Source organism: Dicentrarchus labrax, unplaced genomic scaffold (genome assembly GCF_905237075.1).
Source record: "Dicentrarchus labrax unplaced genomic scaffold, dlabrax2021, whole genome shotgun sequence".
Taxonomy (NCBI): domain Eukaryota; kingdom Metazoa; phylum Chordata; class Actinopteri; family Moronidae; genus Dicentrarchus; species Dicentrarchus labrax.
This window is the reverse complement of record NW_026136705.1, coordinates 29,643,891-29,667,947: the sequence shown is the minus strand read 5'-3', so window position 1 is coordinate 29,667,947 and position 24,057 is coordinate 29,643,891. Positions and strand designations below refer to the sequence as shown.

The window sequence follows — 24,057 nt, the reverse complement described above, 5'->3', positions numbered from 1 at the left end:
TGGAGACAACACACCCTCATCAAACTTGATTAAATGAGCACGAACTATGGAAACAGCGATCATGTGCTGCAGACAGAAATGTGAACGTTACGTTCCTCCAGCTGGATAATGTAAGGATGAGATAAGTTTACCATCAAACAGTCAAACAGCTCGCACTGTTTTAAGTACTTCTTCCTTTTTGCACAGATGCCAAGAAGTTTTTGTTTGAAGAAGAGAATGCTAGAAAAAAGGAAGAGGCATAATCATGTAACTCACTTTTCCAAGAACAGTGTCTGGACAACATTTGTCCTCAAGGTAAACTCCAGATCCTTCATTGTTACGGATGATGAATCCTTTATAGAAGAATAAGCTCAGCTATGTTTAAAGATCCCCTTCAGACACGTATTAAGACATATATCCAAATAATGTGTGTCTGATATGTTTTTCAACATTAAAAAGTAATCTATTCCTTCTACCTCAATAAAACCAGAATATACGAATATGCAAATGTTTTTATTTCTAAAGATGTCTCCTGCTTCCTCCTCAGTGTCTGTGCACTGGTGGATCACACGGTAAACTTGTACTGGACCAGGACTGACTTCCAAGCTCGTAGGCCCTGCTGCTTAAAAATCAGATCTTCAGTGAGCGCAGAGAAACGTTCCACTTTCAGCAGATGAATGTGAAAACATCCTTCTGGTGTCAAACTGCACAAACATCATTCTTCACAGTGAAGATCAAACATCACACGGCAGGAACAGGAAGAAACTCTGATTCCTAAATGTGGGGGGGGGACTTTAACTTTCTGTCCGCGACAATCTAATAGAGACACACATGTCATCTGCTGGACAATGGACACCTCTGGCTGACAATAGGTGTTAATACATACAGGCACACTGGATTAGCTCTCCCCTCTATTAACTTTAACTTCAGATATCTCTACTTCATTATTTATTATCAGATGCAGGGTCGGTTTGATTAGACAATTGCATTTCACTCCATTTCTGTATGCAAACCTCTCTTCATATTCAATTGTGTCTGCTGGTCAAAGTTTAATTCAAAGTAAGTTCAAACACCCCCCCCTTACATTTACTTAGATGGAGATGAAGATACCTTATATGTACTTATTGGTGCAGGAACAAAGCAGCAGCTATGTTCTTCAGGGCTGGAATCCAGTCAGAGAACTGCATTTTGGGATGTTTAAAAGACAGACTTTCTCTTTTTTTCCCCTTTCTCCCTCCTTTTCTACCCTGTTTAAGATTCCTGGCCTTTCACCTGACCCCAGGCCTTAGCCAGGGTGGTTGGGGAGGGGGGGAGCTGGTTGCTTGCAGTGGTGGGGGTTAAAGTGTAATCCTGGTCCTGTGACCACAAAGGCTTGGCCCCTGAGGGCCAAGGACCAGCCACATTTTCTGAATTGCAATGTTATCCCTCAGCAAACCCTTCGGACTGACTACATATCAAAGGATTACATTGCAGGGCTCTTCTCTGCTCTGGCGTGTAAATATGGTTGCAAAGCCCAAACTCTGCCCCCCCCCCCCCCCCCACCCTACAGTTGGTTATGGTTTTAGATTTGGTTTCTGATTGCGTAGGGGAACAAGATTACACAACAACCTAAACTTTCCTGAGTCTAGTTTGAACTTTTCTATCGCACCAGAGAGAGGGGAAGAAGCTTTTTTTTTCATTATATCAACATCTCAGTCCAACCAGTTTCACATCAATCTATTAAGAAGAGTAATTGCCACATAGCGTCATTACAACTGACACATATTTTAAACCATTCAGATGCTGATATCTGGCTGCTAGTGTACTGCTAATTGCTTGCTTAAGTAATCCATTAAGCAGTGTTTCTACAACAGCCTGCATGCTCCATTATCATTAGTTTTATTCTGAGGAAACCTTAACAAACCCTCTTTAAACAGCACCGCGGCTCAGCCCTGAGCGCCTCTTTGCATTTAAACCTAAAGAATTTGCTTTTTTTTTTTTTTTTTTTAAGGGAGCAACTTCAGAAGATAGAGAGAACTGAAGCGAAAGAGAGAAAAGGTTTAATTGACGCCTCCCCCATTTTCCCAGGGTGAAGACCAGAGGGAGGAGGGACGGGGGGGTAGGAAAGAGGAGGGGGTGATGTGACACTGCTCTCCTGGTGTTGCGACTGTACAAAAGGAAGCAGATTTGCAGAGGAGGTGACCCCTAACCTCTAAAGCTGCAGAGAGGGTCCTTGGTGGCCCCAGCACCACCCAATCAATCACCTCCCTGAGCCTGCTGGTCAGCCGGACTGTAAGGAGACACCGCGGTACGGACGAGTGGACCCACCCCCAAACATTCCTTGGTAGGAAACTTCTTTTTTTGTGGGCCGAGGGTGGGGGGTTCTGAAATCAAAGCTGAGCTGGTCAAGATTTTTAAGTAAAAAATATACTTGTCGCATCCCCCAATTAAAAAATTAAAGAATATAATGGGAGATCTTCACTCATCTCAAATTGTCTGCAGTAAAAAAGGACTCCAACAATGTGTGCCAACAATGGCTGAACCCCCTCACCACGCAGACATGCAGTTAGAGCTCATACTTTTGCTTTGTACTGAAAAGATACCAGAATTACCATTAAAGCAGTCAAACTATTTTTTCACGATTTTGTCTTTTCATGAACCAAGAAGTTGTTGAATTTCCTGCTGTTTACAGTAAACACCTCTTGTTGCTGATAACAATTTCAGAATATGCTTTCACTCATCAAAAGGGATGTGAAAAATGAAGAAAATGTCAAATAGTTACACACAGCAAATAGCTGCTGGAGAAACAATAAACGAGCCAGTGATTACTCTGAACATTTATTTTCACCTGCATTTTTCAAGTTTTTCAGTCTAAATTCCACTTATCTAATTATTCATAATAAACACTGATACATTCCTTGTGTATTGTGACTGCAGAATGCAGCTAAATATGTTTGTGAATGTGGACTAATTTCACTTTTCTTTTACAGCTCACTGTTTATTATAATGGAAGCAAATCATCCTTACCTAGTTGAATTCACATTGTGGCCTATATTGGATTTTTGGAATACATTACTGTAAAAATGTTTGTTGTTTCAAGAAGTCAGACTGTATACGAAATATGCTTTTCCACCACACAATAATGTATGTGAAACCAGATTTGAGCCTCTGTATCATTTATTGTGTGTATGTGAAAGGTAGAGCTCTACTATACAAAAAATGTTAAATAAATGAATGAATAAATGTGATAAAGTCTTGCTCCAGAGCTGAGTGGTTTTTACATGCAACGAGCCTCATTCTTCATTTGTTATACCTTTTATTGCTATATCATATTGCTGTGCAGAAGATTTCTGATTTGTGAAATAACACTGTTGCTCCATAGCTGCAGAAGTTAGTCAAGGTCAGTTTACAGTGAACAGCTGGCCGCTGACTTACGAGTGTGTTGCTGACACCGCGGAGACTTTTGGCATATTTGCTAGTGAATAAATACATAATTAAATGCTAAATTAATTTTCAGGAGAACATTTACATATTAGAGTCAGGAGAGCAGGAATGAAGGGCAGCAAAGACAACAAGGAAAGGTGCACGGTGATCACTGACTTATTGATATCACGTGGGAAATATCTTCTCACCTAAGGATCAGCTGAAGTGGTTTTAACACTCCTGAATAAGCCTGGGCTTTTACACAATGACATAACTTTGCATTTTAACCTTTATTATGCCCATACACAGCTTCTTTTTCCGTTCATTTGACTATATCCAACATATTGGACTGTGCAACATTCAACTCCCCATCTGCTTCAGCCAAGATTCTCTTAATGTTTGGAAATAATGAGAGCCCCGTCCTCTCTGTGCTGATTTCATGTCAAGACTTGCATCATCTTTCCAGTAATTTGATAACAAAAACAAAAAAGAGATTGAAGCTTTCTGCTCCTTCAGGAATCTTTGACCTCAAATATCGGGCAAGTCAAGCTGCAAACAAAGGCTTGTCAGTTAGATAAGAGTCCTGGATCTTGTTGAACCAGTTCGGGATGAACCAAAAATACAATAACTATGAGTGACCTGTGAGGTTTTAACTTTGATCTGATATGAAGATTACAGCCGTAACACATTTTTTGCTACTTATCTTGCTTGCCAAAGGATGCTTAGCAGCCACTAAATGAGTTTGAAATGATATATTTAGCACTTGAACGAGAATTTTCACTTGTTCTGTGAAAAGCTTTGTTTCATGTCAGCTGCTTTCCGACAACCTGATACACATTAACTCATTTTCCACTCTGTTTATGGCAGCTGCAAGGGATGGTTGTAAATAGCTGCAGAGATTGTGCAGGTCAGGTCTGCATAGCCTTTGCCACCTAATACCAGACTTAAAAATATGATAAAAAGCCAACTAATGTATAACTCGGGATGCTGTCGTCAACAGACACTAAGATCAAAGCATTCCAGGTCACAGCAGCGCCTCCAAATAGAGAGCGTAAAATGTGACAACAACAATGCTGTCAAATCAGGTGAACTGCTGATTCACTCCAAACACCACACCTGAGCAAACACACTGCACACTGATACTGCCAGCAAACAACCAAAGAAGAAGTGAAACAAGAAAGTTCAGTCAGAAAACATTTTACTCTCCTTCATGTACAAATTAACACTCACAGGATGCTATTTTTCCCTGGCAGAGCTTATCTAGCATACACTAGTGTTTTTTTTTTGTGGCTGGTTGCAAAGGCCTGACCAGGTGCCATCTATCAAAACAATCTGCTCTCAGGGGGAAACCTGCTATTAACTGATAAGAGTCTGCCCTCGGTGGGGTGTAATGGGTCCCACTTGAGTTTCTTTTCGGAGTATTGTCCTAGCAGGCCACCTCCAAGACGAACTCAATGACTGCTCTCTGTTTCACTCTTCCCCGTCCAAAAGTACAACAGCTGCTTCAAGCCGCCGTATGGTCTTCAAGAGCCTAACACCACGAGCCGTCATTCCTCCACAGCAAAGAAATGTCATCGCAGGGAAGTCAAGGTTATTCTGAACTGATCAGCTCCATTCTTCACAGAGCAATATGGGGTTATGTTTAAGAATATGCTATTATCTCATTATATCGCCACTACTATTATATGCAAATAGGTTTCAATGAAGTCAAACACCTGTGGCCTCTGGTTTGAATAGTGTTCACTCACATGTCACATCTCTTTAGCTAAAGTACGTAAGCTGCAATAAATTCCTTACATTAAATTAAATACAGCGATGAGTGGAGAAAAAAAAGTCATAGCAGTGTTTCTGCAAAATTACTGCAAGGGATGTGTGCATATGTGTGCAAAATGCACTTATCTTTGAAATTAAATTAATGGGAATCAATAGTTGCCTGGAAGGTAGAAAAAACAGTTGTTGTTTAAGGAAACACTAAAGCTGGATTTCTACAAAGGGTTACCGGGGTTACATTTCTGAGTTTAATATAACCCCTAAATATGATTTTCATTCAAAGCTAAAAATTAATGGGAATCAATGGCTGCCTGGGAGGTACATAATGTAAGTTACTTGAAAAAAATTCTTAACTTTAAAGCCTAATTTGTAAAGGATTAGCTGTAATGTAAATCCCATGAGATTTGTGGTAAAAAGTCCTGACCTTTCTGAGTTTAACATACTGTAAATCCAGTAAAGTAAAGCTGGCTCTACTGTAGCCAACATTAAAGAGCAAGATATTCCACTGGGGAAAGAAAGTCTGGCAAGCATCCATTTTTCTCTCCTGGTTTTCCTGAAATAAACCACTGGAACAAACACAAACTACAATTAAGGTCCACCAGCCTGGAAATTGCCATTTAACTTTAAATGTAATGTAGCATTACTCTCCTATCAGTTCATATAGGCTGCCGTAAATGCTTTTAGAAGCACTGGCCAAGGCATAATATAGAATTCTAACATTATATTTGTAAAGTATCTTTGTTCGTGTGGTAAGTGATCTAAGCGGTTTTCTTATAGGAAGGTTGGTAAGTAGCTCATTTCCTTTATAGGGAGATGAAGTCAGCTCATCAACTGGGAGCTGAAATCACATTCAAATGGAGCGATAATTAATTAGGTCTAAATGTCATTTTCATAATTGGGATTGTCTAGGATCTCTGCTTGTTTTGTCGTAATAAGTTTCTCCTGCCTCAGAGGGGGAGACAGCCGGGACAACACACACATATATACAGGAATCACCTTCCTGTTTCCTTCTGATGCATACCCCTATGGTTTTATGTTCTGTTATGAGTGACCAGCAGTGACTTAAGATGAGGGAACCCCTTTTTTCTGTTTAGGCAGTTCTATTCATTGAAGCCCATCTACGGGAAAGCTGCCAAAATGACCCATCAGAGATTGACGGGGGTTAAGATCCCATAATCAATATGACACTGCTAAGTGCCCTTTGATTGAGCTGCACGCAGTGTAAAAGGACATTTCTGTGTGCCCGGCTGCTCTTGCCACCAAGAAATGCAGCATTTGTCCAAAGCTAAACGGTCTTCTGAATGTCATTGTCACGGGTACATTAACTTTTATATGAGTCTGAGAGACAGACTCGGAGTGAGGATGAACGGCCATTTTCATTAGCGTGGCTGCTCTGTGCCATTAAGGGTGCTGTCAGATGGACGGGGGCAGAAATGGTTTGCATAGGCGGTGCACGAGCAAAGGCTGGAGATTTCATTCCTCCTCTTAAGATGTACCACGAGGAGCTGGAGTGGTGAAGGCAGTGGCTAAATTTGCCGGTGTGAAACCCTGTGTCACTAGGCAACTGGATCTGATGGCTCCTTTGTTTGGGGTGAAAGGTTGGAAGCACTCGTACTAATCTCCTTGCTTCACAATTAAGGAACACAGGAGAGCTGCTCGAACCTCTTCCCGCTCTCAAACAACAACAACAAAAAGAAAAGGATTGAAAGACTCCTCTATTGTCCTTCCTCCTCAGTCCCTGCTCCCCCTCCTCTCTCTCCACGCTAATCGAAAGGTATTTGCACTGTAAATTAAAAGGGCCCTCGCGCGTTGCTGTTTTAACACTGACGCACTCTCCTAAGATGTCCACAAACAGCTCCAATCTAATTACAGAGGGAGATTTACTTCAAATAACACTGTGGACAAAAGAACCATGGCTATTGTTGACATGAGGCCAGTCTTCCACATCTCTTTCTCTCTTTCACTCTCTTGGGCGAATCCTTTTATATTCAAAGTCCTCGCCTTGCCAAGGTTAAAATGCGATGGGATATCTGAAAGTATAGGGAACCTCCTGACAAAAGCGGCCTTTTTATTCCCCGGATGGCAAAGGCCTACGTAGATTTCCACTGTTCTGTCTGTTTCCTTATCTATCCTTTTTTTCCCTTCTTTTAACCAAGCAGATCTTGAACAAAGCCGCAGCGGCTGACATGCAAATGTAACGGGGGAGAATAGCGGCGTCCAAGGGAGTTGAGATTGTCCGACAACGGGACGTGCTCGCTGGGGTTGCATTGTGACGTACGGCTGAGACACATCCTCAGGGTCGAAAGAGGGAGGAAGGGGATGGTGGATATTGGCTGCCCAGATTTGCAGTGTGTCCTGCTGACTTCCATTTTATGGCCTGTGAATCGCAGAGCCCTCTGGGAGTCTATAATCCGCCCCCCTTCACCCACCCTCCCACTGCCCATACCACATCATTTTATTGGTCTCTCTGGATGTGTGGTTGCTGTCCCTGGTTTACAATGATCCATCCATGTGGGGATTCTCCCGCAGCCAGACTGTTGCACCACTACGGACATCCCAATTTGCTACTGGATCCCACCCACCTATTTCCCCCTTATAAGAATACCACCTCCCTCCCTGACATGCTGTTGTCCCATGGTTTCCTGTGGTGATGCCTCAAAGCGACTGTGCCCACCATGACACTAAGCCTCAGTGCTGAGGCTCTGCAGTGCAGGGGCCCAGTTGGGTATTTCTCAATGAATGAAGCTGGGTGCGGGGGAACCTAGCAGTGCCAACTCTCATTCACACATTTTATCTCATTTACACACAAACCACACATCTCCTATTCACATAGGCCGCCGTGCGTGGCACTTATAGCTATGGCGGATGATTACTGCCGGGTGCTGGTCACACTGCAGCCGTGCACAATATCCATCAGCCAAACAGAGGATCTTCCTCTGCCTGGAAAAACTCATTTAGATCTTATCTGGGGAAAAATTTGTTTGCTGAGGGAGAAGGAGGAGGGTAGTAGCAAGAGAAGTGACTGTAGTCTAGCTAGTGCCGCTTGATTTAATTTAGCCACCGATAGTGTCTCTGACCACTTGTACTCTTCTTATTTTGGAAGGTGAGTGAGAGTGAGTGCCAATGAGGGGGAGATGGAGGGAGGCAAAGAGAAAGAGGTATTTGTTTACAGAGACAGAGGTAACGGGAGCCGTGGGGTTTTAAATTATCATCTTAAAAACATTTCGACAGTAAATAGATATTACACAGTATAACAACCTGTTGAATATAGAGCCACCATGTAAGCCGGGAACATCTTCAGGCATTGACCCTTGATATCTAGACAGAAAGCACATTCTATCACTGTCTCAGAGAATTTTACTTATGATCTAAAGCTGTTAATCAAAGAATCATAAGGCTGCTTATGGCTTCCAGCATTTGCTGCTTTAATCAGTTTTACATAACTGTATATTGAGTCCCTTTGACAAAACAAGCAATTTGAAGATGTTAGAGGCAAAGTATCTCCCCTACTTGTTTCCCCCATGGGACCTTATTTCTAAAAATATGTACAGTAGTCAACTGCGAGAGACACATTGTTTGATCCTGTTTGAATGGTGCCAGGAATTAAACAAATGACTTATGAAATGTTTTACATGAAACCACAACATCTCTCATCTCGTACTGACACCAACATGGCCGTCCATTGTAACGTTATTTTACTTGATGTGTTTTATCCAGCGACTTGTTCTTCGAATCGCTAAAGAATGAGGAAGACCAAAACAGCAGCTCTGGGTACCATTAGCTTGTGGTGCAAGAAAGTTATTTTGGGTGTGTAGTCTTTCTAATTACATATTTCTACAGTCTTATACTTCAGCAGTTATATGACTGTCTGTCACTTTCTTGACTTGAAAAATTATCTTTTAAATTGACAAACATGATGCGTGTAATTCATGGCACAATTAAAACAGGATAAAAAAAAAAAGATTGTCTATTGCATATTTTTACTGAAATAATGTCCCATGGGGGTCCGCCGGAAGGGGGGGGGACTCTCATTGGGGATATTGGGCTTTGTTCTTTTTAAATAACAAGGGTTACACGTTAAAACAGACAAAAAGAACATTCTTTCCTTCATGCTCGAGGTTTCTGCCTGTTAAAAGGACGTTTTTTTCCTTGCCACTGTCTACAAGTGCTTACTCATGGTGAGAATTGTTGTTTTTTGTAAATAATACTATTATAAAGGGGTTTAGTCTAGACCTGCTCTATATAAAGAGTGTCCTAAGATAATTTCTGGTATGACTACTGACATTTGTCTCCTGTGGAGTTTGTTTGATGTAAACAGAAGAAGACTTTCTCCATACATCTCAATCAGAATATGGCACCTGATACCCGCCGTGACCCGAAATTCCCAGTGTGAGCTCTCTGTCCAACCCAGCACCAACAGACAGACTGATAATCTCCCTTTGACCACGCACAGCTTGATCAATTATGAGTGGGATGCTGAAACCATGAGCGCTAGCTTGGCTCTAATCAGCATTTTGACTCACCAGATGACACCGACAGGAAGCTGCTAACATGTTCTGATCAAATGTCATAATGCTAAAGCACATCTGCTGAGCTGCACGGAGCTAAAAGGCCTCATACACATGATTAATTTATCTTCATTGTGATCATTTAACAGTTAACCAGAGTGAGCAGTAGATTGAATGGAATCACATTCACACTTGCAGGGTCCAGAGGGTTGTATGTTCCTATACGTGTGTGTGTGTGTGTGTGTGTGTGTGTGTGTGTGAATGAGTGTGTGTGTGTGTGCGTGTAACACATGTCTGGCTGGGCTGGAAGAATATTTGCTTTGCTTATCGCCGCCCTAATGCTCACTGACAACTTAATAACATCACAATTAACTAAATGCTAAACAGATGCCAGTGCTGGACTAATGTGATTGAGACAATCGGCACTTTTGACGTGACCCCTGTGTAGCGCTGCCATTGGCCTAATTTGCTTGAGTGACATGACTGTGTGTGTATGTGTTAGTGTGTGTGTTTGTATTCGAGGTAACTGATTGCGTGGCCACCGGTGCGAACAATTTGCAAGGAAGAAAAGAAGTAATACGACTAAAAAGAGCTTCCTTTTTTTCTGACCATCATAACCTTGTTGTACTCCCTTCCCCCCCTCTCCTCTTTCCCTTTAGCTTTTTCTGTCTCTCCTCCTATCCTCCCTCCCTTTCTGCCGCTCTCTCTCTAGCCAAACTATTTCTGGCTTGAGAAAAGAAAGTGTTTACTCTGCGGCAGAGGCCTGCTGGAATCACGCTGTGTTCCCACTGGCTAAACCCACTATTGCCACTCCATGGTTTGCATATTTTCCCTGTATTACAAGACTTTAAAAAAGGACGGATGGAGATAAAGAGAGAAAGAAAGAAAGAGTAAGAGAGCAACCTCCCCCTCCTATTATATGTGGATTTTCTCTGGCACTGCTGTGTGTGTGTGTGTACATGGAGAGGATTCATGTCTAAACAGGAACACCAACAGTCGGACAACAAATTCTTCCGAGGCCTGTGGACTCGGAGCTCATTTCTACACAAGTCACATGGGAGATGCAGTCCCTGTCGTTTCTACTGCTACTCACAGCTCATGCTGAATAACAGGCAACTGCTCATACTGAATGTGGCCTCAGTTTGGCGGATGAATGTGCAGATTGCAATGCAAATTATAAAGTGTGCACTTGTGGATATACGGTTGAGATTGGCAGTTATAGGGCCCTGCAGAGCCTGTAAAATGCATGAATCCCTTGTAGTGAAATCTGCATTTTTTTTAAATCAGCACACAAGAAAGTACTTTAACTTCAATTTATTGCTTACTTTTTTGTTTGCAAGCCACTTTCTCTGTGCACATATTCTGACCTTTTGCTTTTCTGCACCAAGCTACAGTTTAATCAAGTGGAATGTGAGTGTGGTGGGTTTTACCAATAAAATACAAGAGCTATAAATTATGGTGGGGACCAAAACAATCTAATGAAAAAAAGAGAAGATAGCTGGCAGAAGTATAGAGATAAAGACAGAATGAGAGAAAAAACTGCAGCTCACAGCTCAGAACTGTCTTGCACAGCCCGAAGGGGGAGAGGCTTTACTGGAAATGCAAAGTGAAAATGACACGTTGGAGGTGGCCATGTTTAAATCAACACAACTGCTGCACAATAGGATATTCTGATGTGGGACAATATCCACATTAAAACAGCTCAGTTTACAGCTGATATCACAAAGAGGAAAATGACACAGTGTAGAGCCAGAGGTGGATCTATAGAAATATTGATGGGGTAGCAGAAATACATGCTGATTTATTCGTAAACAATCACATATATCAACATTTCCTCGGGAAAGCCCCAAAATGAAGATATTTGAACTAAAGAACATTACATAATTGTGGCACATTAGTAAAGCATTAAACTGAAATATATAAAAGGTGGCATTAGAAATTAATAAATTATTTTATAATAATATTTTTTCCAAATCAGTGAACTTAAGCCTCACTTACTATAAAATGTGGCCCTTACAGATCATTAAACTTTCAGTTTTTTAAATGTATCTAAATTAAAGTGTTAAATTTGACAGAATTTGACATCCAACTGGGGTGGCCACCCCACACCACCCCTCTCGATTCGCCCCTGTGTGCAGCTGCCAGAAACAGTTTGAGTAACTTGCCCTTCACTAACCTAATCTCCCAAGATTTATCAAACAGAATGCACTAACCACCGTCCGTATTAAACAATAACTAGCTGCTTAAATTTTACTGCTCCTTTCAACAGCAGAGTTAACATTATGTGTTGGAGCATTTTATTGTCCTTGGTTTAAAGAAGAAAAAACCCTCATCAATAGATAAAAATCCTCTTTTTCTGGCCCATAAAACGAAAGTCAACGTTATAAATACAACAGCTAAAATTGATGCCCATGTCGACATTGAAAAAACTGCTTTAGATAAAAAGCCCGACCTGCGTGTCTGCATGTTCCCAGAGGATAAGGAGGGCACGGCTGCTCGTATGGAATGTCATTTTGAACAAAAAAATGTCTTTGAAAGGAAAAATGCAGCTCAAATAAAAAAAAAAAAGAAATTCGAGCACACTGGCATGCTTTGGCATTTTAGGGCATTTGATTATCTTAGTAATTTGATTATCTGGTAAAACCCTGCTGGGTGCACTTGGGGCTTTCACAAAATGTGTTACAGGAGGAAATTTGAAAATGCAACACTAGATGATAGGCATTTTTTTGCTAAGAGGACCTAAGAGGATTGCCTACCAAACCTCGAGTTTGTATTTTTACATTCTTCCTGTAACAAATTTGATGAATGGTGGAAAATCTGTACAGATAAGCATCTAAGAACATGACTTGTAGTACAGTAACAGTTCTGAATCAGTGCTACAATTTACATATCTGCTGTATCAGTCAGAATAAGTAACTGTTTTTCTTCTCCATTCATAGAAAGCCATTGACTGCCATTGATACTTGCCTAGACAGTAAATAGGAATTCAGTTTGGAGTGGTTTCATATCAGTATGCACATTACATTATGCTCTGCTTCCTGTCAATCACCTGACAGCCACATGATGAAATGGAAGTCTCCACCAGGAAATCCTCCCTCTAACCATGTAGCCTTACATGTTGTGTTTGTCTGGAAGGCTGCAAGGACTTCAAAAAAAAAGATGTGGATTCTCAGTGTGTACATTGCATAACAATTGGAGGACACGAGACAAAGACAGTAGTAAATGGGCTACAACTCTAAATGACAGCAGTGTTTTTCTTTAAGTATGAGAGCCCCATGAAAGCCAGACAGACTGTGTTCTTTGCTTACAAAAGCCCTGAGGCGAGTTCCAGTTTAAAGAGAGACAGAGACTCTGATGCGATGCCATCCAATTTGGGAAAATATGTGACAAAAATTAGCTGTCTGTAGATGTAATGCAACTCACAAGTGACTTCGGCTCCTGAACACAGACATTCCTGGATTTATTTGTGCATGTTGCACAACACTGCCAAAGAAGGGGATAGTTTGCAGTGTGTGTTTGTGCGTGTGTGTATTTGCACGAGTTCAGTGGGTAAAAACAGCCACATGATGTTTTGCTGCAAGTTCCCCTGGCATCCCTACCAGTGCCCCCTCTGTCCCTCCCTCCCTCCCCCCTCTACATCCCCATGCAAAAGAGCTTGTCCGTTAGGAATGACGACAACTTCAGGAATGCCTCAACGGCCTCCGAACCATCCCATGGTTTTGGATAACCCTCCCGCTATACGTCCCACATACAGTTTGGCGGCTGTTGAACAACATTCAGAGGTGTGTGCTATACCGAGGCCAGCTCTGTCCAAAGGCAAGAGAAGACGGGCAAAGTGAGAAAGAGACAGAGGTTGAGTCAGACTGCAGCTGATCAGGCCAACAGAGGAGATGCCACAATAGTTCCCATTCAACGCAGCAAGAAACAGCCACAGTTTCTGAGGCCAAATATTGTCATCAGAGAACATTAGCCAAGGGCTGAAGCGCTGCCAAGAGGCAGGCAGAGATCAAATCTGGCTTTGATGGCCAACAGTAACCCCATGCTCCCACCACACGCCCTCTCTGATGTTTTGCGTCTTGGGTACTGTACACACTGACATTTCTGTATAAATAAATCCATGTTTGTTAAGCTTTCGAGCTCAAACAGATTTAACACAGTATTGTCCACTGGAGCTGCTTTTGTATTGTTTTGTCCATCTCTGTATATTCAGCTGAGATATCGTTATTTATATTTTCTAAACATATAAAGAGAGCCAAATCTAAAAAATAAATCTCCTAGAAGTCTCTAGATGATGCCATGTTCATCCCACCCCATGACACAAAAGTGCTGGACCAGATAAACAACAGTAACAATTTAGCGATTCTTAGAGCTTAAGTGCTTCAAACAGTAAAGGAGGCTAGCACAAAGAAGGACTAAACAGAGTCTGCATGGTCATTACAATCACAATGATTCACCCTCTTAGGACTGTGAAATGTACTGTGAAAATTTCATAGCAGTCTGCCCATTAGATTAAGAGATATCCTGTGTGCATGCTGACATTTTAGCCTGAGGGTGGCGGTAGCAGGACAGATCAGGGGGTCGCCAAAATAATTAGGAATGATCCTTGAGGGCTGTAAATATCTATAGTGAATTTAATGGTAATCTGGCAGGAAGATGAGATATGTTGTTCAGGACCAAAATAACCTGAGAGAAAGTCCAAGAAAAACTAAAGAGGACCCATACCTGTGGTTGTACCAGTCGCTCCCATTGGACAATAGAACAGACAACAGCAGACATGTTCCTATTAAGTCTGCACAATGTTACAGTGAGTCACAGAAAGGGACTTGTTTGTTTACCTCGCTCACTCTCATCAGTTACTCCCCTGTTGGAAACAGACCAGCCGGCTAAATGCTGTCAACCTTCAGCTCACTGTTGAGCTTAGTGCGTGAATAATACTTTGAATGTCACTATATGTAATGGCACACAAAGACAAGCACAACAACATAAGACAACAATAAACACATAGTGAACTCATTCAAGACCAGATTTGTTTTTGTGTTAAACACTTCATTTAAAGGTCCAGTGTGTAACATTTAGGAGGATCTATTGGCAGGAATGGAACATAACATTCAAAGGTATGTTTTCATTAGTGTATAATCACATGGAAATAAGAACTGTTGTGTTTTGGTTACCTTAGAATGAGAGTTTTTATCTACAGAGGGAGCGGGTCCTCTTCTAAGGAGGATGCCATGTTGAACCGCCATGTTTCTACTGCCGCCCAAAACAAATTTGTGCTAACTTGGCAGCCACCGTAGTTTTACCTACACACTCTCCTGCAGAGCTTTTTGCTCTGTGCACCAATTACAGTTGAGCAAGCCTCAGTCAGAACCTTGGACCTCTTCAGTATGCGAAGACAAGCACATTTTGAAGAGGGTTAAAAGATGAAACGACATATATAGCCACATCTTAAGTTAGCTCATGTTAGCATAACTAGCTAGCTAATCACCAATCATACATTGTTAGTAAGATAACATTTAGATAACATTTAGCTAATTTAAGATTTTAGATTATATAAGAAAATATAAACAGGAAAGGAGAAAGTTGATCAAGTCAACTGTTATTGGAGCACAGAGCAAAAGGGGGTGGGACTTAGGATGAGTCAATAGTGAATCATGAAACTTATATTTATATTATGTATTATATTATATTTTCCTTGAGAAATGGACCTGTAGTACAAAGAAAACCTCTGTGGATAACTGTTATTATTCTAATGTCTGGGTCAGACATGTAGATGGAAAGAGGCAAGAATATATAAATTGTGAAAGACACTAAAATGTTGATTTACAAATATATTAACTTTCCATATCGATATCAAGTGAGAGGTATATAGATAGACAGCCACAGTAGTGACAGCAATCAGCAAATGCAATATTGAAAATGAGCAGTCTGCCTTCACAGTGAGGAGACCAAATGTCAAGCGCTCAAATCCACAACCGGGGATGTCATAATGTAGGTGTACAGTAGCTTAAAGTGCATAAAGAGAGACTGAAACTGAGAATCATATGGTGCGGTGAATCTGCCATGTCATATTTTGCCAGAGCCCATTTTTCAAGCTCTGATCCCTCAGAGGGGCTCAACACATGGATGATTACTATACTATTACTGCTGCTGCTGCGCCAGTTGTCTGGCAGGAAGACACGTCTGGCCCTGGCTGCCGCTGCCTCCCCCCAGCCCCTTCCATTCGTTCCAGACTGGAATGCCTATATTTAGAGTGCTCCTTTCCGCTGTTATGGCTGTTGGATCATTAGCCTCGTTTAACCCTTCTTTACCTCCAGCGAGCTGATTGGCTGAGGGCATGCCCCTCAGGAGTAACCCCCCTCCAAATCCTGACTACACCACCCCACCTTCTCCTCTCAAATGTTGATGAGGAGTGTGGGGGGGTGCATGAGTGGCCGCAAAGAAAAAGTGTAGCCACCCAAAGGGTGCTGCTACTGGGGGCCTGAGGGTCACGGCTCGAGATGAAGGACAGAACACAAGATGATGATAATGATGATGTGCGGCTATTTTGGGGATCAGTTTCTGGCTTTAGTGTGCATCAGCAGAACTCTTTCCTCTCATCTTGTTTTGCTTGACAAGCTAGGGCGGAGCTAAAGTATGTATGGCGATGTGGATGGGGTAGAGAGTGACCCCCGACCTTTCCTCTGATGCCACTATTAGAAAAATCCAAATCTGATGAAGCACATTCTTGCTCCCCAGAGGACAGACTGTTTCCATCTCTTCTTCCAGTGCCCTAAACTCTTAATACCACAAAATATCCAACTACAATTGCTATAAGACTTACTGTGGATGTGCCTGCTCGCATGAGGATGAATCCTATCCAATTTGGAGAACCTGCGAACCTTTCCTCACCCTGAAAATTCACTTGTGCTCATGGTATTGTAAAATGTAACAGGCTGACTACAAAATGTTTGCTGAGGGCAAAAGCAGTTTTTGTGGAAGACTGGACCCATTGACCTCTTTACATTATATTTTTACCCACACTACTTTAGCATTGTGCAGTGTACATATTTAGATATATATAGATTTGAATCATTTCAGAATAACACTATAATTTGGTTAGTTTTTGATGGTGATGGGTTTGTCTTTTCGGGGGCATATATAGAAAATGTTACTTCAATGTGAGTTTTTGCTTCAGAGGCCCTCTTAAGAATTACTCCTAAGGACCCATTCTCATCACCCATTTTAGAGGGCCCGCTCTCTCTCCCTGTCACCCCACGGGCCCCAGCCAACTGAACTGCCTGCACTGTCTGTATTTAGGCCCCTGTATAGAACAGAAGTCCACACTATACACTGTTCTTGAGATTAATGCTGTAATTTGGCAAAATATAAGAAACTAATACGCAGTACTGTTTTATACACAAAAGTACACTTTGGATCACAACTGCTAAGTCAATATTTTAAGAATATTTTACTGTATGAATTTGAATTACATTATTTTGTAAATTTTTTTCCTGCCGCTAATAGCTCCTCCATATCTATAGTGTGTTGCATCATGAGGCAATATTATCTATCCTCCTCCTCCTATGGCAGTAACTGCGAGACAGCTCATGACAGGACAGAGTGTAATTATTTTGAATCTGGAGTGATTGTGCAAAATGTTGGATGTAGAGTGAAAATCTGAACAGAAGGACTCACAAACACACACGTACACACACTATGAGATAAAACCAGAACACTATCGCACACCATCTTCATAATGAAGTGGTGGAAATTTGAGACAATCCTTTCCCTTGAATTAAAGAGTTCATCAACAGCAGTGAAACTGTTCTGGGCCGTCACACATCTGCTGAAGGGGGATTTACTTCTTCCTATTTACATCTTGGCACCTAGACCATCCTCGTCTTCCCATCTTCATAGCTGAGCACTGATAAACAACATCGGCCTGCCAAGTTTTCCCGGTTTGTTGATTACTGTTGGGTCTGTCTTGATTTAGGGCGAGTGGGTCTAATCCAAGATGATGTGGTCTATCTATCTGTCAATCCATGGCTCCGGTTAGCCAGAGAGGGCTGAATGAGTCTCCACACACCACCACAACACACACCACGCCCCAACACGCATGCTGATTGGTTAAAACACCAAAACAGATTGGGAGTGTGAATCGGGGGGGACCTGATGATTCAACGTGATCTCAATGTTTGAATTTGATCTGATTACAGTACACTTTGAAGTTTTTTTTTACAAGACATCTGCCACTTTCACTTTTTCACTGATATTTTAAAAAGAATTTGTCCTGCCAAAATATGTGTATTATTACTAGCGTATATTCGATAACGAATGAGTATGTGGAGAATAAAGTGGGACTGTCTGTACAAATTCAAACATTGCAAACACATGGAGGTAGCAGAGGAGCTCATATCGTTTTGTTTATGTCTATGATGTCATGATGACATGTCTGGCTGTGTGTGTGTTCATACCGGTGTGGATCTGCCGGTGAGCCTCCAGGGATTCCTCTGTCTGGAACTGGGCACCACACTGGTCACAGACTATGGCCTTCTCACCAGCTGCACAACAACAAGAGACAAGAGCGTGGAGGCTTATTACACATTCACACACATTTGGAAAAGCTGTGCGAAATACATACATTTCATTTAGAAAGTGTCAACACTGAATTCTTTTCTAGTCTTATTTTACACTTGAATATATCCATCACTGGAATTGTATGGACAAAAGTATCATGATTTGAAGTTGAAATGAAGACAGTTAAGAGTTTGCATTCATAACACACTCAGCAGGGTACTCATATTGCATAAGAACACCACCTTTAAAAACAAACAGTGAACAAGGAGGAGGAGTTTGGATTTGATGACCTTTATGCAGCTACAACAACATCAAAAGAGTGAACACAGACAACCAATAAATCAATGAGCTTATTGCCAATATATTGAAATCGTCATTCATGTCGGCTGACAAGTAACAAGAAGTGTCAGAGGAGAAATGGTTTACCCACCAGAGAACTACTTAGAACATATATGTGTCACATGCAGAAGACTCCCTTATCTGTAAATGGCAAATATTCATCTTTACAGTTTTGTCTAATTTTTCCAGAAATGTCTTGCATATGACCACATGTTTCTCATTCCATACACAACCTGTGTGATAATACAGAAAAACGCTGTAATTTGCTATGAAATAATCCTTTACTTACACCACTTGTAACCGGCCTAAATTGAAATTGATTGACAACAAGCCCATGTTTTGCAGTCCGATACTGTATTATCTGAAGGCTTAGGCTTTCATTATTTGATCCTCTTTCATTTTTTGTTTTCGGAATTGAGATGAATATTTTGCAGGATTTGATTGATTAATGGGTGTATTGTAATATATAATTGCGCCTACATTTAGCTTTCTAACTTGATGAGTCAAACTATCCGCCTTCACATTGGTCAGACTGAGCTCCAAATTGAATGAATATGCATATAGTGGCAGGAGGTGTCATCTCCTTCCCAATACATGCTTGATGTGCTAATAATTCACTATTCTAGAGTCCATTTTTGTGAAAAAACACACACTGTTCCTTTTCTCAACTGTTCTGCAAGTCTAGTTTCTCTAACTTCCAGATGCATATTTGAAATGAACACAGACCCAAATTAATATATTTAGTTTGTGCACAAATTGTATCAGCTTAAAATACTCATGCAATGCTGATACATTCCTGCTCTTGACTCGAAAGCTGTAAAGTTATTGTTAAGCACTCTTCAACTTTAGTTGCACCACACACGCTTCTGTTTATGCAAGTAGATCAAGTATGTAACCCTTGAGCTATGGTCTGGATTGCCATGTTCGCCTTTACTTTATGGATGTGTACAACAAGGATAATAAGAGAGACAGAAGACTGGCATGCACACATAAACAGTGCTGTTGGAGGGCACATCAGATCAGGCCCAGGCAAACGACTTTTTATGGCTTGGCAACAAGCACTGTACATGCCATACACATCACACATCAAACAGACGCACGCACGCACACACACACACACACACACACACACATTTAACATCTGGATATTGTGTGTGTGCAAAACAGGCGTGCATGTGCGCGGGTGTGTGTGTCTGTTTCCAGTGCAAGCACAGAGCGATCTCTCCCAACCAGACCTTGGTTTGTTCTTGGCACGGCCTCCTGGGTTACGACACCTCCAGAGAGAGAAAGAGAACACAATGAAAACAGGAAGCCAATTCTTAGATGACAGAAAAAAAGTCAGGGAGAGATGGCTTGTGTGGTTTTGCAACCGCAGTGACATTAGGGAACGGCCTGTACTGTAATAAGCCCTACCAAAAGCAGAAATGACACGGACCGTACATGACAGAGTGTGCCTGCCAGTAGAGCGCTTATGCAACAAGTTATGCAAAAGACGGTACGCTGCACAAGTGAGCGTGACTAGATCATAAGCCTCTGCAATGCAACCTTTAAAGCCATGCACATCCTAGATTTGTCTGTGATACCACAAGATTTATTTCCATTTAACAACTTTATACTAAGAGACTAAGCTTGTGAGCAATGTCCTCTTTAATTGGCTGCATATTCAGGAGGCATAATTTGTAGTGTGAGCGTATGGCGTGCCAGTGTCAAATGCACAGATGAGCATATGGCCGAATTAGCTGGCAAAAGCAGCCACTTAACCTTTGGAGAACAAGACATGTAGTGGAGATGTAGACAGAATCCCCCAACACACCCACTGATGTCCCTCATTTGCATTAATCACATAGTAGCTCTGCTGCTTCTTTAACTCCCTGATTCATCATTGTTGGATCAACTATAATTATTATTTTTAGCATGCTACGGTTGCTCTGCTAACCTGCATTGGACTCCTTGCATCATATTGATTGGAACTCATTGATTGCCCTTGCAGGGACCAACTGGGACAGTTTTATGACCATACAAGTACAACCTCGACTTCATTATGTGCTTCCCATGGACTAATATTAGGGGTCATAGTAAATACACATTCATGATTTTACTATTTTATATTAATAAAAAAGGTCATACTGTGCTTTTAACCCATCTTCCACATGCACATGTGCATACTTTACATTACTGCTGAGCATTTCCCAAAACATGTTGTAGTTTCTAAGTTTTAAAATGAGGTTTTCCTACTTTCTGGGTAGATACTGGACTAAATTAAAGTAGTACAGGAGTTTTCACCTGGTTATGAAACAGTCTCAATTTAATACTGAGGCCTCTAAATGACCTACATAAGCATATCAGACCATCAGCGAGAAGATGTTTCTATATAGTTATTTTTAATGCCTGCCACTGGGTCGGATGCCCTTTAAATCAATGAGACGAGCAGTGGAAACACTACCGCATTTGTCCACAGGGGCCACCAGAATCACCACAAAATGAAAGTTCTTTGTTGCTGCTTTCATTTCCATAATCTATAAAAATCAATTTGCCATGAACAGAAACTTCATTCTTCACAAGTAAGTTTGATGAAAATAGAGTTTCCACTGACAAATTTCCCTTCCTTCATTGCCACCACAGAGGTGGACACTTAACCCCCAGCGGCCCCAGATAGGCTCCTCAGTGGCCAACAGATCAAACTGCGATTGTACTGGGCAGCTTCCAGGTGTGAATGTGTGTAACTGTGTGAATGTGTCGCTGTGTGTTCCTGGGAAAAGAACATTTGTGCACAGCAAATCTAATCTGGCTAAAGAAATGACACCAGTGGCTGCCTGGAAGGTAAGAAAAACACATTCACGACTATGGTTTGCAGTATTGTAAAATACAGGTGATTTGTAGTAAATCAGCCTAACACTGGCATAGTTACTACAAGTAATGACTCCGCCTCACAGACAGTGGAGCAACACTACAACCAGTCTTCTGGGAGGCCAAGAGGCGTGTGCTAAATGGGCCAGGGATAGGATTTTAGTGCAGGGCATGCCCCTGCTTGTGGCACAAGGACATAAATTGTCAGGAAATGCCTGCATGGTGCCTTGCTTCAAGGAGAATGGAGTTGTGTGAGGTCACCAAGGGGCAAAGGGGGGAGGAAAAAGTGGGAGCACAGGAACCCAGGGTACACACAGCCAGGCAGCCACCCAGCCAGATGCCCGTCACTCTAGTTAGCCAGCTAAGTGCTAACAGGGGGCCCTCCGCTTGGTAACAGCCGCCATCAGCCAGTTTCACTGCCAAATTAAAGTGATAAATCTTGAGGCCCCTTTGATCGCAAGAGGGTGAACTTGTTAGTTAGGAAAGACGGGGTAAGCGGGACAGAGGAGACACACACTTGACATCAGCTGTTAGTCTTTCACGTGTGTTTCCAGTGAACAAAACCCTACACGCCAACCAGCGGCACATTTAAAATTACACCGCAGAATCAAAATAAACCTCATCTTAAATTTCATTAAGCAAAATTTTCATTTGCACAGAACAAACATTAAATGGTGGCGTCCCCTCGCCGGTTGCCAGGAAACATTGGAATGAATGTACACTCTTGCTAATGAGAAGTAAATAAAAATGTAACCATCACAAAATGGAAAAGCCCGAAGAGGAAATAAAAAAAAGGAATCTCCAAATGGTAGACTTGCCCAGTCTACTCTGTTACTGGGGGAGTCCTGTGTCACGTTGCCACAGATTCAGCCTTTAGCTGACATAATAAAAGTTGCACAACCCATGCTGAGTTAGTGTGTGTGTGTGTGTGTGTGTGTGTGTGTGTGTGTGTGTGCGCATGTTGGGAGGTGAGGAAGGGGTGGTGATCAGGTGCCACATGCCAGTGAAGCCGCTTCCCTTTTCGCTTCCCTCTCTGAAATATTGCACAACTGTTGTTGCAGCGCAGTGTGGCTCAGTTATTTCATAAAGGGCTGTAAAAGAGAACAAGCCAGAGAGGGCACCCTGCCAATCAAGTAAACTTCCTACAAAGCTTGGGAGCAAAGAGTAATATAACGATGTCGTATATACTGTAAACTTGATCTGTCTTTACGGGCCCTTCATCCTCCTTGTAAAGAAGACTAGAAAGACTAGTTTAAACTGCAGCTGCACGTGTGTGCTAGGTATTAGAAGGTTCATATCCAGTTCCTTGGTTTCCTATTCCTATTCCCTGTTACTATTGTTAAGGTACTGCAGTAGTGTCCTTCTTTTAAATGGGCTTAGTCTTTTGTTGTAAGTTAGATCCTGCTAAATGTATGGAAACATTATTGTTACTGTTGAGATTCACATGTCATCTCAGCAAGAGCATGCCGTTATCTCTCTCGGCTAGCTTGTGGCAGGAGTGAGCAGGTGGTCAGGCCTTGCTGTACAAAAACATAACTTTATTCACTGATTTTGGTGAAACTAGCAATCGGGGGCACTGAATTTGATTAATTTACTGTTGACAGAACAAGAATTAGGTTGGAAAAGCAACAGATGCAATAGACTGTGTTTAGGGCTACCTTAGATTATCATGGATTCATTTACTGTACAAAAACACAACTTTATGGCCAATCGGAATCACATTTATGGAGAAAATGTCATCTAGGTGCTCTGCCTTAACTCTAGGTAATTTAGTTTAATGTAGTTGCCGTTAGCCAGGTTCCATTGCCTGCTCACCGGGCACTGGTTCTGGTGCCTGTCGCCGCTCCCTGTCAGTATTCCCCCCTCTGGGCCACCCCCGCTCTGGGCTAACACTCCCCCGATTCTCAAGCTCCCAGTCCAGGCAGGACCGCTATCTCCATGCACAGCTAACTGACCGAGATAACAAAGTTTCCTCTCTGCATCCAGGTCCCTCTCAAATAAGTCCTCACTTAAATAAATAATTGATAAATAAAACATACCTCAAACTTTTCAATGGAATTATTTACAATGTGATAAATCATTAAGAATAACATTTACAAGGTTACTTTGCAAAACCATTAGTGTATGTCACTAACCTTTTTTTAACCCCCCCCCCCCACTGAGCCAATGTCGCAATTTTTCCATTCATGTTTTTGTTCAACTTGTAAATCTGTTCATTACTCTGTCGTAAAAGTGCTCTATAAATAAAACTTGTGATTACTGTTAGGTCTAGTTGACTTTAGGTACTCTAACTACTTCCTTGGCATTATTCAAGAGTGTTTCGCTTAAAGTTAACTGCTGTGGGCTTCCCCCAACAGTGGCAACATTTAGACGTGATGTGGATTGTGGATTAGCCCACTGAGCAGGCCTCACAGGGAAGAGATAGTGCATTCCCTTGCCTGTAATTTCCCCTGACATGCTAAGTGCTCGTTCTCCCATTTCCCTAAATAATGTGGTGCGCAATGGTCCATTGTCCTATTTGCTATTACACTCATTCCACGTGTGCATGGAATCTGCAGATTCAAACCATCGCTTCATTATGATGCAGAGACGAAGACCATGCAGGGAAAAAGTAAGCTCAATGTCCATTTGGGAGTTTGTGGGTGCGATAAGTGTG

General features: G+C 41.8%; 1 protein-coding gene and 1 long non-coding RNA gene across 4 annotated transcripts in view; one reads left to right on the top strand and one right to left on the bottom strand.

Annotated features, from left to right (window-relative positions):
* Nucleotides 1-24,057, bottom strand: part of zbtb16a (zinc finger and BTB domain containing 16a) — a 154,557-nt gene that overhangs the window by 43,523 nt on the left and 86,977 nt on the right. For all 3 annotated transcript variants that reach the window (XM_051402027.1, XM_051402028.1, XM_051402029.1), the window contains exon 4: nt 18,113-18,199. In XM_051402027.1, the coding sequence (XP_051257987.1) occupies nt 18,113-18,199 (87 nt within the window). The remainder of the gene's footprint in view (nt 1-18,112; nt 18,200-24,057) is intronic.
* Nucleotides 2,088-3,217, top strand: LOC127364456 (uncharacterized). Its single transcript, XR_007885029.1, has 2 exons — nt 2,088-2,302; nt 2,949-3,217. It is a non-coding gene; the product is annotated as an uncharacterized LOC127364456 (long non-coding RNA).